The sequence below is a fragment of the Xenopus tropicalis genome, chromosome 9 (genome assembly GCF_000004195.4).
Source record: "Xenopus tropicalis strain Nigerian chromosome 9, UCB_Xtro_10.0, whole genome shotgun sequence".
In the NCBI taxonomy this organism is placed as follows: domain Eukaryota; kingdom Metazoa; phylum Chordata; class Amphibia; order Anura; family Pipidae; genus Xenopus; species Xenopus tropicalis.
In genome coordinates this window covers 5,587,397-5,606,781 of record NC_030685.2, presented here as the reverse complement: position 1 = coordinate 5,606,781, position 19,385 = coordinate 5,587,397, and the positions used below count along the sequence as shown (strand labels likewise).

General features: G+C 49.0%; 2 protein-coding genes and 1 long non-coding RNA gene across 3 annotated transcripts; 1 reads left to right on the top strand and 2 right to left on the bottom strand.

The window, feature by feature from the left end:
- Window positions 1-6,826: 6,826 nt before the first annotated feature.
- Window positions 6,827-9,469, bottom strand: LOC105946584. Its single transcript, XR_001170039.3, has 2 exons — window positions 8,965-9,469; window positions 6,827-7,534 (listed from the first exon to the last, which is right to left on the bottom strand). It is a non-coding gene; the product is annotated as an uncharacterized LOC105946584 (long non-coding RNA).
- A 2,508-nt stretch (window positions 9,470-11,977) lies between these two features.
- LOC100486150 (histone H2B 1.1) lies at window positions 11,978-12,472 on the bottom strand. The gene has a single exon (XM_002940786.5). The coding sequence runs from the start codon at window positions 12,422-12,424 to the stop codon at window positions 12,044-12,046; it is 381 nt and encodes a 126-aa protein (XP_002940832.1). The 5' UTR covers window positions 12,425-12,472; the 3' UTR covers window positions 11,978-12,043.
- A 340-nt stretch (window positions 12,473-12,812) lies between these two features.
- On the top strand, window positions 12,813-17,564 carry LOC116407737 (histone H2A type 1-like). Its single transcript, XM_031893654.1, has 2 exons — window positions 12,813-12,830; window positions 17,115-17,564. The coding sequence occupies exons 1-2, from the start codon at window positions 12,828-12,830 to the stop codon at window positions 17,502-17,504; spliced, it is 393 nt and encodes a 130-aa protein (XP_031749514.1). The 5' UTR covers window positions 12,813-12,827; the 3' UTR covers window positions 17,505-17,564.
- Window positions 17,565-19,385: the final 1,821 nt, after the last annotated feature.

Genomic DNA, 19,385 nt, shown 5'->3' with positions numbered 1-19,385 from the left:
ATTCCCATTCTATTGGCTGCATATATTGCCCAGAGCAGCTCCTGGGAACTCAGTCCCGCTCCCCGGAAAGGCTCCGCTTCATTTCTCTCCTTCCCATTTGTGGGAATTGTTGGGGATGAATAGAAATCCTTCCCCTCCCGCTGTTCCCCCAGAGAAGAAATAAGGGGGCCCCGGGTATAATATGGGCAGGTGAGTGAGAGAGGGGGAGGCTATAAAGGTACCTTTGGTGAGCAGCAAATTTCATGTCTTCAATTTACAGATTCTTATCCAGACTGGAGTATGGGATCTGAACATTTAACTAATTGAGCGACTTCTAACGGCTCCTGGTTGCAGCTTATTAAAGGAACAGTAACACAAAAAAAAAAAAAAAAACTAGTAATGAGAGAAATTTTTTGGCAGGCATGGATTTGCAGCTAATTTCCACTTTTTGCCATTGGCAGCTTTTTACACGAAATGACCACAAAAATTCACTGCACAACAAAAAAAACCTCACGTGCGCTAATGATTTATTTTGTCGCCCATCTTTATCTTTTTGTCGCCCGCACTTTTTTTTGACGCCCAATTTGACGCATGACGGAATTTTTTTACGTGCAGAGAATTTTTTTGTAGCAACTTTTCACTGAAGTTTTGTGAAACAATTCGCCAATGGCGAAATGCAGAAATTTGGTGCGAATCCATGCCTGGCGAAAAAATTCCCTCATCACTAGTTGTTACCCCACACTTGTAAAACTGCTGTGTTTGCTACAGAAACCTACAGCAAACACCCCAGCTGTACCAGTGCAGGAATGGCTGCCCCCGGGGCTACACAGCAGGGTATTTATATAAACTATAGTAGGGTTTCTGTAGCAAACACCCCAGCTGTACCGGTGCAGGAATGGCTGCCCCCGGGGCTACACAGCGGGGTATTTATATAAACTATAGTAGGGTTTCTGTAGCAAACACCCCAGCTGTACCAGTGCAGGAACGGCTGCCCCGGGGCTACACAGCGGGGTATTTATATAAACTATAGTAGGGTTTCTGTAGCAAACACCCCAGCTGTACCGGTGCAGGAATGGCTGCCCCCGGGGCTACACAGCGGGGTATTTATATAAACTATAGTAGGGTTTCTGTAGCAAACACCCCAGCTGTACCGGTGCAGGAATGGCTGCCCCCGGGGCTACACAGCAGGGTATTTATATAAACTATAGTAGGGTTTCTGTAGCAAACACCCCAGCTGTACCGGTGCAGGAATGGCTGCCCCCGGGGCTACACAGCGGGGTATTTATATAAACTATAGTAGGGTTTCTGTAGCAAACACCCCAGCTGTACCAGTGCAGGAACGGCTGCCCCGGGGCTACACAGCGGGGTATTTATATAAACTATAGTAGGGTTTCTGTAGCAAACACCCCAGCTGTACCAGTGCAGGAATGGCTGCCCCCGGGGCTACACAGCGGGGTATTTATATAAACTATAGTAGGGTTTCTGTAGCAAACACCCCAGCTGTACCAGTGCAGGAATGGCTGCCCCCGGGGCTACACAGCGGGGTATTTATATAAACTATAGTAGGGTTTCTGTAGCAAACACCCCAGCTGTACCAGTGCAGGAATGGCTGCCCCCGGGGCTACACAGCGGGGTATTTATATAAACTATAGTAGGGTTTCTGTAGCAAACACCCCAGCTGTACCAGTGCAGGAATGGCTGCCCCCGGGGCTACACAGCGGGGTATTTATATAAACTATAGTAGGGTTTCTGTAGCAAACACCCCAGCTGTACCAGTGCAGGAACGGCTGCCCCCGGGGATACACAGCGGGGTATTTATATAAACTATAGTAGGGTTTCTATAGCAAACACCCCAGCTGTACCAGTGCAGGAACGGCTGCCCCCGGGGCTACACAGCGGGGTATTTATATAAACTATAGTAGGGTTTCTGTAGCAAACACCCCAGCTGTACCAGTGCAGGAACGGCTGCCCCCGGGGCTACACAGCGGGGTATTTATATAAACTATAGTAGGGTTTCTGTAGCAAACACCCCAGCTGTACCGGTGCAGGAATGGCTGCCCCCGGGGCTACACAGCGGGGTATTTATATAAACTATAGTAGGGTTTCTGTAGCAAACACCCCAGCTGTACCAGTGCAGGAACGGCTGCCCCCATGCATTCCTAGTAAAAATCTCAGCTGGTGTTATTGTTTTTCAACTCTGCTATAAACACAAACAGCTCTTTCTTCTCTAGGAAGCAGCAGTTGGATTATTAGCAAGAAGACAGACCAGCAGCACTAGGAAATGATACAGCATAATAGAGATCAACACTGCTCTCTGTCTGACCTTTGTCTGAGAACCCATTCTGTAGCAAGTAATGCTGAAGTTGCTGATTGCTAAGTAGTGAAAGTTCAGAACTGGTGTCATCTATAAGGTTCTACATTTTCTAATTTTACACAAAGCATTTTCTCCAGCTTCTTACAGCCCCAAGTGTTAGTATGATTACCTGTCACTGTGCACACTACAGCCAGATATATTGTTTTGCAGTTTTTCTTTGGAATGGATGGGAGATGAACTGGGACATAGGGATGTAGCGAACCTCAAAAAAAAGTCAGCGAACGCGTTCGCGAACTTACGCCAAAAAGTGTGAATATTCGCGAACTTTGCGAACCCCATAGACTTCAATGGGAAGGCGAACTTTAAAACCTAGAAAAGCCATTTCTGGCCAGAAAACTGATTTTAAAGTAGCCCAATGACCCGTAGGGAAACGTAGGGAAGCAGGGGCATGACGTAGCAGTAGGCCAGACATAGCCACTCCCAGTTTTTTATCTGATTGGTTGTTTCGTATTGGGGTATAAATAGCTGGAAAACGTTCCCGCTCCTCATCCATTTTAGGCAGCATAGGAAAACGCCCACCCTCCCTCCCTATAGAGGTGAAGGCAACGAGTGGTGTTGGCGGGGTGATTCAGTTGGGGGAAAACAATGGTTGGGTTAGGAAGGGAGTTTGTTAATTGTTTGGGGATGGCATGCCTGGAACCTCAGGGGTAAATAAGTGGATTAGGCATACCCCCCAACTGTCCCGCTTTTCGCGGGACAGTCCCGCTTTTTATGGCGCATCCCGCTGTCCCGGATAGTTCCATGAATGTCCCGCATTGCGGAACATTCATGGAACTATCCGGCATAGCGGGATGCACTTGCTGTGCCGGATGTTCACGCTTTGTCGGCTGCTTCGTTATGCCTCTCCTTGTGCAGCGCGACAGTCCCTTTTATAAGGTTGCGCCTGTGGGTGTGACGTCATTACGCACGGGGCGCAACCTTATAAAAGGGACTGTCGCGCTGCACAAGGAGAGACATAACGAAGCCGGAGCGCCTATGGGAGGTACTGTGAATGGGGGGCTACTGTGATAGGGGGACACTGTGTGTTGGGGGACACTGTGTATTAGGGGCTACTGTGTATTGGATGGTACTGTGTATTAGGGGCTACTGTGTATTGGGGCTACTGTGTATAGGGGGCACTGTGTATGGGGGCACTGTGTATGGGGGTACTGTGTATTGGATGGTACTGTGTATAGGGGGCACTGTGTATGGGGGTACTGTGTATGGGGGGCTACTGTGTATGGGGGGGCTACTGTATATTGGGGGAAAAACTGGTACATAGTTAGAACTCACTTATAACTGACTGCCTTCTCTCTATATCTGTATTTATATGTAGGAGTTGCTGTATTGTTTCCCTTAGGTAGTACAGTATGAGGGTATAGCACATTTTCGTCTGCTCCCGCCATATGATCTATATAAAAGGGGTATTTTTTTTAAAATGGGGTGTGGTAATTGGGGCGTGACCACAAAAGGGGGCGTGGTCAAAAAAATTTGTCCCTCTTTTCATTTTTCAAATGTTGGGAGTTATGGATTAGGAGGTGAGTTTTGTTGGGTAGGGGGTTCCGGGCTGGAAGGGAAGCGCCAGTTGCGCTGCGCAGTTATTGGCTTGTTATGGTGTATGTTATGGTTTATGTTTATTCAAAGTTGGTTGTTTGTTATACAAACATTTGTATTGTGTTCATGAGTTGTTTTCTATCTTATTTGTTCTTATGATATGTTTTAAATTAAAACTCTAATTGTTATTAATAAATGTTCTGCGGCCATTTTATCCCAAGAATTGGTGTCCGTGTGTTTATTGGGGTTGGTAAGTAAAAACAGGCAAAGGGGTTAAGGTTGGGAGAATGGCGGGTCAAGATCCGACGTTGCTCACGTCAAGTTGTTTAAAGGGTGCCATGACCTGGACAGTGGCATGCAGGAGGGGGATCAAGGGCAAAATTTTCTCTGAAAAAGACTTTGTTGACACAGCGTTGCGTAAAACCGCAAAGGCAGCTGGCAGACCTAGCGGAAATACGCGACGTTTTTTGCTATTTCGCACTACTAGCACCATGGAAACAGGATTTGCTGAAAAACGCCATGTGTGGCTTGTGCGGCGTTTTTAGGCTGAGAAAAAACGCAGCGGAAAAACGCCACGCGAACCCAAATTGCGAACATGCGCGAAAAGTTCGCTACATCTCTACTGGGACAAACTGGATGCAGACGTTGAGAGAACATACAAACTCCAGCCCTGACTGGAATCAAACCTAGGATCCCAGCACCACAACTGTGCCATTGCAGTGAGACAGATCATTTGCTTGTGATGGACCCCCTGCGCAATCTGTCTAGCTCCAGTAGGTATGACTTATTGTATAATCTAGAAAGGTTAGTTGGGGAAATTTAAAGGGGACATTTTGTATGAAAACAATATTAATAGTGATGAGCAAATTTTTTCGCCAGGCATGTACCATATATACTCGAATATAAGCCGAGTTTTTGAGCACTAAAAATGTGCTCAAAAAGTAAGCCTCAGCTTATACTCGAGTATATGGTATGGATGTGCCTGATGTGCCCCCCCCCCCACGGGCATGTGTCCATGCGTACCTGCGCGCTTGCGCCCTCGCTCTGCCTATGCCAGCTTCCCAACGGCCATCCTAACTGTGCGCTCTGCTCTTCTCCTATGCGCGTTTCTGATCTGCTTGGCGCCGCAGTCGCGCCAGTGATGTCACGCGCCCCCTTCAGTTACTCATGGCCTGATCTTACAAGGTCTAAGATCAGGCCATGAGTAACTGAAGGGGGCGCGTGATGTCACTGGCGCGACTGCGGCGCCAAGCAGATCAGAAACGCGCATAGGAGAAGAGCAGAGCGCACAGGAGAAGAGCGCACAGTTAGGATGGCCGTTGGGAAGCTGGCATAGGCAGAGCGAGGGCGCAAGCGCGCAGGTACGCAGGTATGCATTTCCCAAAGTAGAACTTGCTACAGACTGGCGGCTGGGAGGTGAGTTCTCAGAAACAAAACAGCACTTTGAAACTCCTTGGTGACTGCAGCAGCCTCTCCTTAAACCTTTCCGAGCTCACAGTGTTCCTAGGCAATGTCTCAACAAAAATGATGCCTTTTCAGCTTGCTTTTCCAAATTACCAAATCAAACAGACAGAAATGTGGGGCCCCAGATGCACAACTTGCTTATTTTAACCTTATTAGAATTTATTTTTTGAATGTTTTTAAATTATTTGATACCAGAAATCCTTGCAAACAGAATATCTTTGGGGTTAATATTAGTTGTTAGTCGAGCCGAGAAACATCCAGTAGGGGGCCCTTTATCCCCTTTATCCATAAACTGAGTAGGTTATGGGGGTCTTTATGGACTTATGAAGGGTAACAAATTGAATATAACCAGATTCAGACTGGGATTTAAAATAGACCCTCTCCTGATCTTTGCCCACTCCACCATGTCTAGTCCCTTTCTAGTACCTTTCTTAAGCCACCACTGTCTAAAACACTCTATACCCTATATATATTTCTTAAGCTAGACATTGGTTTAGTTGAGTATCCCAAAAATTGCCCAAAGTGTGAGCACACTGTGTGCTGGCTCGCTCGCACCAGCCCTACTGGTGACACCCTAGGCTTATACTCGAGTCAATAGGTTTTTCCAGTTTTCTTAGGTAAAATTAGGTACCTCGGCTTATATTCGGATCGGCTTATACTCGAGTATATACGGTAATCACAGCGAATTTCCACATTTTGGTATTGGTGAATTTTGTGAAATTAAGAGCAGAAAAATTGGGCGCATCAAAAAATAAGAGGGACGTGACAAATGCATTTTGTGGATTTTTTGCCATTTAGTGAAGTTTGTCATTTTGCAAATCTTATGGCAAAGCAAAACAGAGCAGATTCGCTCATCACTAAATATTATGCCAATGAATTGTACCCATCTAAATATAGAAGGAATGGGCTTTAAACAGTAGTGTTTCAGGCTGATTTATTGAAAAAAAAAAAAAAAATAGTCAATAGGGAAACCAGCACCATATATTATTCATAATTGCCTACAGGGTTAGGGGTTTTTCCATTTATCCAATATGTCTACTTTAAAGTTTTCACTTCTTTTCATTCTTTTTAATATCTCTCATAAGTGGCCTATTGTGCTTCTTTAATGACTGATTGAGTGTATCATATCCTGGGGGGAGCCTGAGAAGGAGACACTCTTAGAGTCTCCTCATGTTCCCCTGGGAAGTCCCCTCCTGGCGCACAGCCTCATACTGTTCCTGACTCAAGATCTCTTCCTGCAGTAGATCATCCAGGATTGGATCAATGTGCGACGTCCTTCTAATCAGTGTGGCTCGGTGCCTATCAATGAAGTGCTCCGTATCTGCAGGACAGAAGGGAAAGTGATTAAGCAAAGTAGCCCCATATCTTTCTGTAACTTCTCCACCTGCTTTTCTTCTTAGTGCCATAGTTAGTTTGGGGGTGTCCATGTACCCATGTCTTGTACCCCTCTATTCTGTAAAGTGCTGCGTAAACGGATAATAACAATAACAATCTTATAAAAAAAAACAGGTGTCCATCAGCAGCTTTGACATTAACCCTAAATAACTGACCAAATAGAAGCCGGGGGAAATACATGGCTCCCTGGACATCAGTAACACGACAGGAATTGACCATCAGATATCGGAGCCTCAGCTGTAGGCAAAGCCAATCCTGTGGGTTCCCAGACATGCGGCTGTGGGGCTGCCTCTCTGAGCTGCATGGAGTCGAGTCTCTTCATCTTTGAACGAACCAAGATCCTCCTAGATTCATAATGAGAGAGTTCCATACCCTCCCGGGTGCAGCCGCCTTAAGGGCCCCCTCGTTTGGAACTGCAACAGACTGAGAAGGGCAACAGCATCTCTGGGGGCCACCAACAGCATCCCTGGGGGCCACCAACAGCATCTCTGGGGGCCACCAACAGCATCCCTGGGGGCCACCAACAGCATCTCTGGGGGCCACCAACAGCATCCCTGGGGGCCACCAACAGCATCTCTGGGGGCCACCAACAGCATCCCTGGGGGCCACCAACAGTAGGAGCAGATGATTAGAGAGGTTACCCAGAAGGATGAAGATTCCTCAGAAAGGATCCCAGAAGGAGCTGCTCACAAAGCCCCGGGGCACTTTACCTTGGAGAAGAGTCAGAAATAGACAGGGATGTACCAAGTCTGCTTGTAGCACCTTCAGCCCAGTCCTGGGCATAAACCCCTGAAACAACAGGACGAGATATAATATAAATTGTGCATATGGAATCTTTAGAAAGAATAAAAATTTGTGACATTGTCTCATTAGGGAGAAGTAGCAATTCTGTTCCCACTAAATGACTGGGAGAATCGGCCATTATAACCCAATCAAACACCCATCACCTCTCCAGAGACACAAGTCACATGTCTGGTTGGTAAATAGCGGGAATGAATGCTGTCGATATATTGAATCCCAAGAGGAACCAATATCCCCAATAAAGGAGTCAAATGGAGCAACAATGTGAATACTAAGACTTATTGCTATTAGGGACGGAGGTGGAATCTCTGATCTATTCCTGCTAAATCCCCAGACCTTGTTAGTAACCAGGTTAGACGCAGAAAAGCTTTATTAATTACAAGCCAGGCAGCATGTGGTTTTTATATGGAGGCAAATAATGCTCAGTGCTCTCCCCCACCCAACTCACATTTATATAAAAAGCAGTATTGCCCACTTATAGGCTTTCAACTCACCCCTTTAAACCCAGGCTAAGTCCATACCCACAGCCCAGTATATAGATACATACTGCATGGCTGCAAGGAAACCAGTGCTGGCTGCAGCATACATCTATATAAACAGCAGCACAGTCAGTGCCAATTGTGCAAAGGGCGGCACCACTCCTTAATGTTATCTACATTCTCCATAGCAAATTAGCAGTCCAATTAGATATGCAACATCCAGCAGCATTTATCCAACCCTATACATAGTAAGTTAGATTGAAAAAAGACTTACATCCATCACGTTCAGCCATAATGCCTATATATAACCTGCCTAACTGCTAGTTGATCCAGAGGAAGGTAAAACCCCATCTGAAGCCTCTTTAATTTGCCCAGTTCCTTCCTGACTCCAAGGTGGCAATCGGGCCAGTCCCTGGGGCAACTTGTACTGAGAGCTATCCCCCCTACCCCTGTATTCCCTCACTTGTACTGAGAGCTATCTCCCATACCCCTGTATTCCCTCACTTGTACTGAGAGCTATCTCCCATACCCCTGTATTCCCTCACTTGTACTGAGAGCTATCCCCCCTACCCCTGTATTCCCTCACTTGTACTGAGAGCTATCTCCCCCTACCCCTGTATTCCCTCACTTGTACTGAGAGCTATCTCCCCTACCCCTGTATTCCCTCACTTGTACTGAGAGCTATCCCCCTACCCCTGTATTCCCTCACTAATCCCTAACTGGATTGCTATGAAATTAACAATGACAACCACAGACTTCTAATGAGAACCAGGCAACTCAGCAATAATGATAGAATGGAACTGGCAGCCATTCTACTGCATTACCTTGTAGGACAGAGCGGGGGGATGCTGGATATGAAAGATTAATATCACTCATTTAATGCAAATTCAGATGTTTTACTTCCCCTTTAGAAAAAAATGTTGAAAGAAATATTCTTACCCAATAGCAGACATTGCAGGCAGGTGTCCCAAGGATACAAACACACCAGCAGCAAGGGCTTCTTTGGTAAAGGTATCATGGCTTGGGCATCGGGTCAGTCAGGCCGGATCAGTACCCAGGAACTGCCTAAATCACCAGAACAGAATCTAATGGCCAAACAATGAGCCCAGGGAGTGAGTGGCTTATAAAGTGAGAGAATTGGCTACAGCTGAGGGGGCAGAGGAGGCAATAAAACTCCAGGATTAACTAATAAATAGCCGTGTCTGGTTCAGCCAGAGGGAACGCCCTATCATGCAGGGGCCCATCAGCCTCTGGCACCTTATAACTAGAGATGGGGGGGGGTGACCCGCTATAAAAGGGTTTATAGAAAAAACATCATTTGTCCAGATTCATATTTTTCCTGACTGATGATTTTGATTAACCATATTTAGGCAAAAATTGAAGCATTTGATTGTGAGTAACCCAAACCCCCACCCCATCTGACACTGAGGGGGTTAATGATCCAGTCTGGGATTTATAAAGCCTAAATTCTCCTTCCGATGTAATTTAAATAAGGCCTCCCTGACAATCCCGGACTGGATCATTACAAGCAGCGCCGCTGCCCCCAGCCAAGGCTCCAGCTCCCATAATGCTTTGTGTGCTTCTTCTCTGGCCTGTTAATCAGCTGGGATTCGCTAACAAGGGACAGGCGCTGCTTTCATTAGCAATTCATTTAGATATAACATTAAATATAAATAAGAAATGACTGCCCAGCCCCCCCAGTTGGTCCCTGAGTGAATGGGATCAGTTATCATTGGGGAAGTCATTGCTTTCTCCTTTAACCTTGTTCTTTTTATAACTCCCCATTTCTTTCTATTCATTTCATTTTCATAAAGTTCCTTCTGTTGTCTTCATGTTTTCATTTACTTTTCTTACTTTCCCACTCTGTGTCCCCTAGGGTCGCTCTCAGTGGTGTAACTAGATGGTTCTGGGCCCAATAACAAATTAAATTTAGTGCCCCAAAATTATTGGTAAGCTCAACTGTTCTACCAAGATATATCGAATTGTCTCATTAATTAGGGCCTCGCTGGGCGCTCTACACTTCTGCCCCCCCTCGCTTCCTCTGTCAATATGTTCCTGGTCACCCTTGAAATACAGATAATGTCTGTGCCCCTAGGCCAGTGGTTCTCAACCTGTGGGTCGGGACCCCTTTGGGAGTCGAACGGCCCTTTCACAGGGGTCACCTAAGACCACATTCCTAAAACCATCGGAAATAAGTTTAGGGTTGGGGGGTCACCACAACATGAGGAACTGTATTCAAGGGTCACGGCATTAGGAAGGTTGAGAACCACTGCCCTAGGCCCACTGAGATGGGGGGGGGGCCATTGTCAAAGATCATTTTGGCAGCAATAATGTAAATTACCGGATAGCGCCTCTAGGTGGCGTTGATCTTATGTTCTAATATGATTGGCAGCTTAGCTATTGGACCGGCTGATCTGTTGCCCCAAGATATTCACCATGTATACATATTATACATGCCACAGGGGGCAGCACTGAGCCACAGTTCCTATTTGCGGGTTAGGGGATTGGATGCGAGTAACAGCGCGGTAGTTCAATACAATAAGCGGTAACAGCTCTGAGTGAGTGAGTGGGCGGCTCTGAAAAGAGCCTTTGGGTTTATATCGGTTTATGAGCAGATTCAGCCCCCGAAGCCGTAGAGAGTGCGGCCCTGGCGCTTGAGAGCGTACACCACATCCATGGCGGTAACGGTCTTCCTCTTGGCGTGCTCGGTGTAGGTGACGGCGTCCCGGATGACATTCTCCAGGAAAACCTTGAGGACCCCTCGAGTCTCCTCATAGATGAGGCCAGAGATGCGCTTGACTCCCCCTCTCCGTGCCAGGCGGCGGATGGCGGGCTTGGTGATGCCCTGGATGTTATCCCGCAGCACCTTCCTGTGCCGCTTGGCGCCTCCTTTCCCCAGGCCCTTCCCGCCTTTGCCGCGTCCGGACATAGTACACCATTCGTTTAGAGCAGCAAGCGACGTAATCGAAAGCGCGCTGCTACCCTCTTATATATAGACCCATGGGAGCTGGGCGGGAACTTGGATAAGGGCGGAGTTTGTCAGTGCGTGTGTAACGTGGCCCTTGATTGGATAACACAAAAAAGCCTTTGTCCGCTTTTAGCCAATGACTGAAGCATAAATAAAAAAAAAAAGTTTCAGATCGCCCGCCAAAATAAAGCGCTCTTTGTTCCAGCAGCTCCTGCCGAATCCAGGGATCCTATCAGTTACATATTCGGCCCATATATAATATATACTGTGGCACCGTGTCTATTGTTTTACCCTCCCCCTTATACTGACGGACGGTGCCAAGTATATAAGCAGGGGGAGCGGAACCAGACTGGCACTGATAGGCCCCGCCCACACGGCTCCCCCTACAGACCCGTTGCTCCCCTTATGGATCGGACACAAAGCCCCTTCCCTGTTGGATTGTGTGTAAGAGCTCAGGTTGCACCGTTGGGAGTTTTACACTTTCCTTTCTGACAAACTGACAGGAAAGAGGGAAAATCAATTGGGGACCGATACCTATTGCAGTTTTAGGGCGCTGTTTGCCCGATACTGAGTAGCGCAGCGATGCAACGAGTCGAGCCAATCAGCTGCCAGATCGCTCCGTATGAGCTGCCAATGGGGACACAGTCTCAGGCTGCAACTCCCCGCAGTGTCAGAATAACGAACTGTGTCCGTTCTATTTCCCAGCATTCACTGGAGCTGTCGGGTTTGTTACTAGAAATAAGGGAATTGGAACCTACCGAACCACGAAGGGTCCCAATACCAAAACCCACCCTGTATATTATCCTCCCAACGCAACTTCCCCTGTACAGAAACAGATTCTTCCCCCACTGCCAGTTTCCCCATCAGTCACTTCCCTACATGTAGGGATTCAACACGTTTTTACTCCTCTTGTTCCCTAAACAGCTTCCACTCATTTTACAGAGTTCAACACAAGATATAATATAAAGATACAGATCTTATAGGGAGGGAGTGGGGGCCCTTAGAAGAGCCTTTGTGTTGCCGGGAGTAGGGCAGGAGATGGGGCAGCAGTTACTTGGCGCTGGTGTACTTGGTGACAGCCTTGGTGCCCTCGGACACGGCGTGCTTGGCCAGCTCCCCAGGCAGCAGCAGGCGGACCGCGGTCTGGATCTCCCGGGAGGTGATGGTGGAGCGCTTGTTGTAATGAGCCAGGCGGGAGGCTTCCCCTGCGATGCGCTCAAACACATCGTTGACAAAGGAGTTCATGATGCTCATGGCCTTGGAGGAGATGCCGGTATCGGGGTGCACCTGCTTCAGCACCTTGTACACGTAAATGGCGTAACTCTCCTTCCTTGTCTTCCTGCGCTTCTTCCCATCTTTCTTCTGGGTCTTGGTCACCGCTTTCTTGGAACCTTTCTTCGCGGCTGGAGCGGACTTGGCTGGTTCAGGCATGATCAACTATCCTTACGCTTTCCGATAAATGAGAAAACTGTTCCCTCCGCCTCCCGGGCTGCTGCTTTTATAGCCCTCCCATGCAAATAAGGCAGCCTGATAGCACAAACTATTACTGGTTAGTTCTGTCACATGGTATAAAAACCGCCCATCTACAGCTACGGATTGGTGTTTCTGAAAACATCTGTGTGATTGGCTGCAATTAACTCACCCAATACTAAACGCAGGAACGCATATAGAGCAATTGATTGGTGCTTCCAAAACCTACAGTTTGATTGGCTGCATTGGAACTCACCCAATTAGAGAAGAGAAGGTGTGTCCAGAGCGGCCTAATAAAACCAGTACATGGGTGGGAAATCGTTACATTCTGCAATTTCTTTGTATTAGAGGCTTACTTGCAACTATGTCCGTGTAGGGTTCCCCAAAATTTGGGTCCCCTAGGTGGTTACCCCCAGGATAGGTCCCAGGGAGGGTAACACTTTAGTAGTGGGACACCTTGGGTGGATGGCACTATAAGGGTTAACAGGGAATTAGTTTCCCTGCAGTTCAATAGTTAGGCCACAGGGTGCACACAGTATATAAAGCTGTGCAGCCATGTGCCTTGAGGTCTTAAGCCTGGGACCCCTCTGGCTAGAGGATAGTGACAGGCTGGGTCTAGTGAGTTAGATGTGTGTAATAGACCATTCTAGGAGTGGTAGACAGGATTATTTAGCTGGGCAGCTTGGCCCCACCAGGAGGCAGATGAGATTAAGATCTCCCAGCACTGATAGCTGGAGTCAGGGATACAAGAGTGAGGAATAGGGGTTTGCCTAATCCGGGGGGATAGCCGGGTGATATTTCCGGAGTGAGGTCTCCAAGGGGTGTCCGCTTGGCGGGAGTACCGGGAAGTGCCCTAGAGAGGGGCTTCTGGCGAGAAGTACCGGAGGGAACCCCAAAGGGAGGGTCATTTGGCTGGAGTGTTACCGGTATCCCAGGAGAGAGGGACTCCTGAGGGAAAGAGAAAGTATCCTGACATATCCTGTGTATCCTGTATGCCAAAGCTGTCTACCACTCTGCCAATAAACACAACACTTTGTTCAGCATTACATCAGTGTGTGTGTATCTCTCCTGGAGGATCCACCTGCCTGGTAAGCAACTACCCCAGGGAGGGGGCAAGGTGCCAGGAGTGCTGGGAGTCCCCACAAAGGAGCAGTATATTAAGTCTCAGGAGGGGAGTTATAGTTCAGTCTATCCCTATCCTGGGTGGAGGCACGCCAAAGTACAAAGTAATAGCTGTTCCCCAAAGTAAGCGGGGCTCAGGACTCCTGAAAGCGCCAAGTATAGTGACATATCAGCAGGTAGTGCCACATCTAAAGATAAAGTGGGCTACATTTGGAGGCACTGCTGAGATCTTTCGAAACAGCTGCAAAAGAACAGCAAGTACAGTGCAGAAGGGCCATAACAGCATTTGGGCCTGGTGTGAATTGGGAAGCCTGACCTCCGTCTGGATTAAATTTTGGGCACCCTGAATCTGTATCCAGTGAGGGATAATTGGCGCCAAAAGAGCAGAGGAGTTGCTCTGGGCCAATCCGATTGCAGGCCTGTGGCGCCAAACAGACCCGGGAAAACCCGTGGGAAGCCCCGTGAGGGGGAGGAGACAGAACATTCCTGATTGTGGGGGCCGCCCCTTAGAGCGTTTAGCCAACCGGGTGGCTGAAAAAGTGCGCCAAACTGAGTGGGCGCGACTTGGCCGGTGACGTCACCGCGGCCATTTTGGAAGTTAGCCAGAGCGTGTGCGTCTGAGCTGAGAGAAGGAGCTATCTGCACAGACCGTGATAAGCATTGGAATGCCGAATCTTAGCAAACCACTGCCACCTGGGAGGGGACCCTCACCTCCAGCCAGGATGCCTGGACGGGGAGCCGTGCGGATGGAGGATACCGGCCGCAGATTCATCTGGTCGGGCAGCTTTGCGGAGATGCGAGTAAACGACTCCCTCCATTGGATGGTACCGCTGTGTGGCGGGTGCGAGACCGAGTCGTTTGGGTCTTTAAAACACCCGGAGTCCAGCTGCCCCACTTGCGACCGACCCTACTGGTGCGGACCACTCGGAGTGGGCCCCCGGGGGGCTCAAGTACTCGAAGTGGCGGACGTCACCGATGCCTGTGAGGGGCTTATCCTCAGTGAGGAGGAAGAACCAGAGGAGCGAGAAGAAGTGCCTGAAGTTCCAGCCCTGGAGGGGGACCCTTCAGGAAGGGAAGTAGAACCGGATGGGGCCTGCGCTCCCGCCTATACAGCCTCTTGTACTTCTCTGGCGGTGGAAGCTGCGGCCGAAGAGGTGAGTGCTGAGGGGGCCCAAAGTGATACCCACCCTGCCCCTGACCCACCTATAGAGGGGGATGCTAAGCGGGCTACACTACCCAGATCCCGCAGGCGCAAGGGAGGGCCCAAGAGGGGCGCTTATCAAGGGCTGAGAGACCAAGCCTGGTCTGAGGCCATGGGGCCCCCATCACCAGCGCCGTCTGAATCAGGGCTGGATGAGGTCTTGGCTCCCCCGTCATACCTGCAAGCTTTAAGAGCTGACCCGGCACCACCTCCCTATGGTCCGGAAAGGCCACGCTCACAGAGTGAGTACACCACTGGGGCAGAGGACTCGGGGGATGAAGCTGGGGACAGTGTGAGAGCGGTGTTGGGCTCCCCCACGAGTTTTCTGGCCCCCCCTAGGGTTAGCCCAGAGGAAGAAAAGTATTTCTGGGTTTTGCCTGGCCAGGCTGACCCCACTGTATTCCGCTCAGTATCCAGGATACAGAGGGTGCTGAACTTTAAAGTACATATGATGTGGGGGTATTTCCTACCGTACGCACCCCTGTGGGTTTATGACAAACTGGAACACATGATGGAGGAGTGGGTGGTGGATGAAATCCAACGTAAGGAAAAAATGCCACCCAATATCTTAAAAACCCCTGACCGTGCCAAGAGAGTACAGGCATGGAAGCATGTGCGTTCCAGGGAGAAGGAATGGTGGTGGGGCCGTACAGTGCTAAAGCATGCTGTCCAGAGCTGTGGAAAGAACAACCCTACACCACGGTTCTTTAGTATTGAATATGTCATGCCCGAAGGTGGAAAGGTGGAGAAGCCCCATCCCAGGTATTACATCCCATATGCAGATGTGAAGAGCCGATTCACTTACCTCGTGTGAGGTGGATGCTCCAGAGGAGTAAAGTTTATCTTGTCTGTTTATTCAGTGGAGGCCTGGACTGCCTGCCACTTCTCCCAAGAAGGGGAGCAGTTCCTCAGTTGTAGGGGGGAAAATCCCCTCCAAGGTTATGGCCCAGGAAGGGCTCAGCAGCTGCCGGCCGGAGTTGCCACTTAAGTTGCATATCCCCACCCGTTGGTGGAAGACCCCAGGAGGTGCTGATCACCCGGGGGTAAGGACTCCCTCAAGGAGGAGGGGGGAGTGTAGGAGCAGTTTGAATAAAAGTTTCTTTTTCTTTTGAGAGATAATGGTCCTGAGTATTTCTGAGTTATGTGTGAAATTTCTTACAGGGACAAAGACTCTCTGGGACTTATACCAAGACTTGGGGGTGGTGGGAAAGGTAAAATTGTATTTACTGTTTCCTTCCCCAGTGATACAGCTTTCTGCGCAGACACCGCGAGGGACCATGGAAGAAGTATTTGGTATAAGAAATGTATGGGTAAAATGTATATGTTTTGGTTAAAGGTATGTCAGCCGGGAGGTGACATTTTTTTTTGTGGGGGGAGAATGTAGGGTTCCCCAAAATTTGGGTCCCCTAGGTGGTTACCCCCAGGATAGGTCCCAGGGAGGGTAACACTTTAGTAGTGGGACACCTTGGGTGGATGGCACTATAAGGGTTAACAGGGAATTAGTTTCCCTGCAGTTCAATAGTTAGGCCACAGGGTGCACACAGTATATAAAGCTGTGCAGCCATGTGCCTTGAGGTCTTAAGCCTGGGACCCCTCTGGCTAGAGGATAGTGACAGGCTGGGTCTAGTGAGTTAGATGTGTGTAATAGACCATTCTAGGAGTGGTAGACAGGATTATTTAGCTGGGCAGCTTGGCCCCACCAGGAGGCAGATGAGATTAAGATCTCCCAGCACTGATAGCTGGAGTCAGGGATACAAGAGTGAGGAATAGGGGTTTGCCTAATCCGGGGGGATATTTCCGGAGTGAGGTCTCCAAGGGGTGTCCGCTTGGCGGGAGTACCGGGAAGTGCCCTAGAGAGGGGCTTCTGGCGAGAAGTACCGGAGGGAACCCCAAAGGGAGGGTCATTTGGCTGGAGTGTTACCGGTATCCCAGGAGAGAGGGACTCCTGAGGGAAAGAGAAAGTATCCTGACATATCCTGTGTATCCTGTATGCCAAAGCTGTCTACCACTCTGCCAATAAACACAACACTTTGTTCAGCATTACATCAGTGTGTGTGTATCTCTCCTGGAGGATCCACCTGCCTGGTAAGCAACTACCCCAGGGAGGGGGCAAGGTGCCAGGAGTGCTGGGAGTCCCCACAAAGGAGCAGTATATTAAGTCTCAGGAGGGGAGTTATAGTTCAGTCTATCCCTATCCTGGGTGGAGGCACGCCAAAGTACAAAGTAATAGCTGTTCCCCAAAGTAAGCGGGGCTCAGGACTCCTGAAAGCGCCAAGTATAGTGACATATCAGCAGGTAGTGCCACATCTAAAGATAAAGTGGGCTACATCCGGAAGAGGCAAACAAGGCGGGAAGACTCGGGCTAAGGCCAAGACCCGCTCATCCCGGGCTGGGCTGCAGTTCCCAGTTGGCCGAGTTCACAGGCTCTTGAGAAAGGGCAATTATGCTGAGCGGGTGGGAGCCGGAGCTCCGGTCTATCTGGCCGCAGTGCTCGAATACCTGACCGCTGAGATCCTGGAGTTGGCCGGGAACGCTGCCCGGGATAACAAGAAGACCCGTATCATCCCCAGGCACCTGCAGCTCGCTGTGCGCAATGATGAGGAGCTGAACAAACTGCTCGGAGGAGTCACTATCGCTCAGGGCGGGGTCCTGCCCAACATCCAGTCCGTGCTGCTGCCCAAGAAAACCGAGAGCTCCAAGGCGGCCAAGAGCAAGTGAGCTGCCCGGTCACAGCGCCCCCATCAGGAAACAACACAAAGGCTCTTTTCAGAGCCCCCACACCGGCTACAGAGGGCTGCATGGCACATACACGGGGCGGGGGAGATACCAGAACGAAAAGGCAATAATGTCTGTTACTAGAGGCCTTTGCTTATTCCTGTTTGAGATAGATACATATATTCTTTTATATATTATATTATCAGGGTTTGAGGGGAGGTTCTTTTGCGGAATGGAACTGATGGAACAGAGATGAGAGTTATATTAGTAGCAGGGAGATTGTAGCGGATGTGACGCTGATCTCAATGAGAGGAAGGTTTAGACCCGAGGGAAGGAGACATTACAGATAGAAATGACCCTGAGTGCGCGGTTTTGTTGGGCAAAAAGTAAATCTCGGAATCCTATTCCTGTTTAAATGTTGGGGTACGTGGGGATCCCTGGCAGAACAAGTACCGGGTCCCCGCACCGGAGAAAGATTTATCCCGTTTTGATGCCCTAAGTGAAATGTTCAACGGTTTTTCAAGGCAACGGTCGCTGAATGGCGCGATGTTTCAAATTTAAAATAGCCAATGACTGTTAGAAGGGGTTCCATTTAGTAAGTCTAGTGAGCCAATCATAGGGGGGATTTGCTCTGATTCGCATTTTCCCAAGTATCATTTACTTTAGGCTGCAAACAGCCCAATGAAAGCCCCGCCCCCTATGGCAGGAACATCTGCTCATTGGCACAATATGAATAGAAATTATAGGTGAGATTTCATTTCCAATATAACGCTGAAAGTCACTCACTGGCCGCTAATAACATCCCATAAAGCCGATTGAACTGGTTTCAATACGTGATGCCCAGTGAGGGCGGAATAACTAGGTATTGAGGATCAGAGAGAGGTGTCAGTGAGTGGGAAATCCTACATATAGATACATTTATAACACTTTCTTGGCACATTCATGGAGATATATTGGATAAATGGAAAACCCCCTAACCCTGTAGGCAATTATGAATAATATCCGGTGCTGGTTTCCCTTTGGGCTAAACATTAACCCTATCTGTAACAATGGCCCCTTTATTGGAGCTCCCTATAGATCCTCTCAGGTCCCTGTCTGGGTTTCACATGAGGGGTGGGCGTGTCCTAACGGTCCCTGCCAGAAGCACAGTAGGAGGGGGAGAGCCAATCACAGCCCTGCAGTCACACAAGCACAGACAGGCTTCAGTTCCCTATCAGGTCAGCCTAGCTGCTGATTGGTTCCTACCCTACAGTGCCGCCGCCCCCCCTGCACAGCCTGGGAAAGGAGGCAGCAGGAAGTGGAACAGATGGGCGGGGCTAGTGGGGTTTTAGAGATAAGTACAATTCATTGGCACAATATTGTTTTTCACAAGCAGAAATTAGGCGCAAATCCATGCCTGGCAAAAATCTCTCATCACTAAACCCCATACACTGGCAGGCAGACTGGCTGGAAGTATTCCCAGTGCAGTTGATCAGATCACTGGGGGCTTGGGCTGCACTGTAGGTCCCTGATGAGAGCTCTGTTGTGAGACTTCAGTGCCTGGTACAGTTCATGTTTCTCCGGATCCCCCCAGGCCCTGACATGGGCATAGAGCTGCCTCATCCTCTCCTGGGGGGTTCCCTTGCTCCGGACTGTGTCGTACTGTTCCTGGGTCAGGATGAAATCAGACAGGAGATAATCCAGAACTGGGTCAATATTGGAAGTTCTGCTGATCAGCGCCTCCCGGTGTCTATCAACAAAGTGCTGCCCGTCTGTGGGACACAAGGAAAACTCATCATCATTTCCTTTATACTAAGTACATTATAACTGTACGGCCTACTTCTTTATAATGTTCTCATCCCCAACAATTACTTACACCCAACCTTCCCCTATTCATAAACTCAA

Coding starts and splice junctions, on each gene's coding strand:
- LOC100486150 (XM_002940786.5), bottom strand. CDS start 12,424: ATGCCTGAACCAGCCAAGTCCGCTCCAGCCGCGAAGAAAGGTTCCAAG.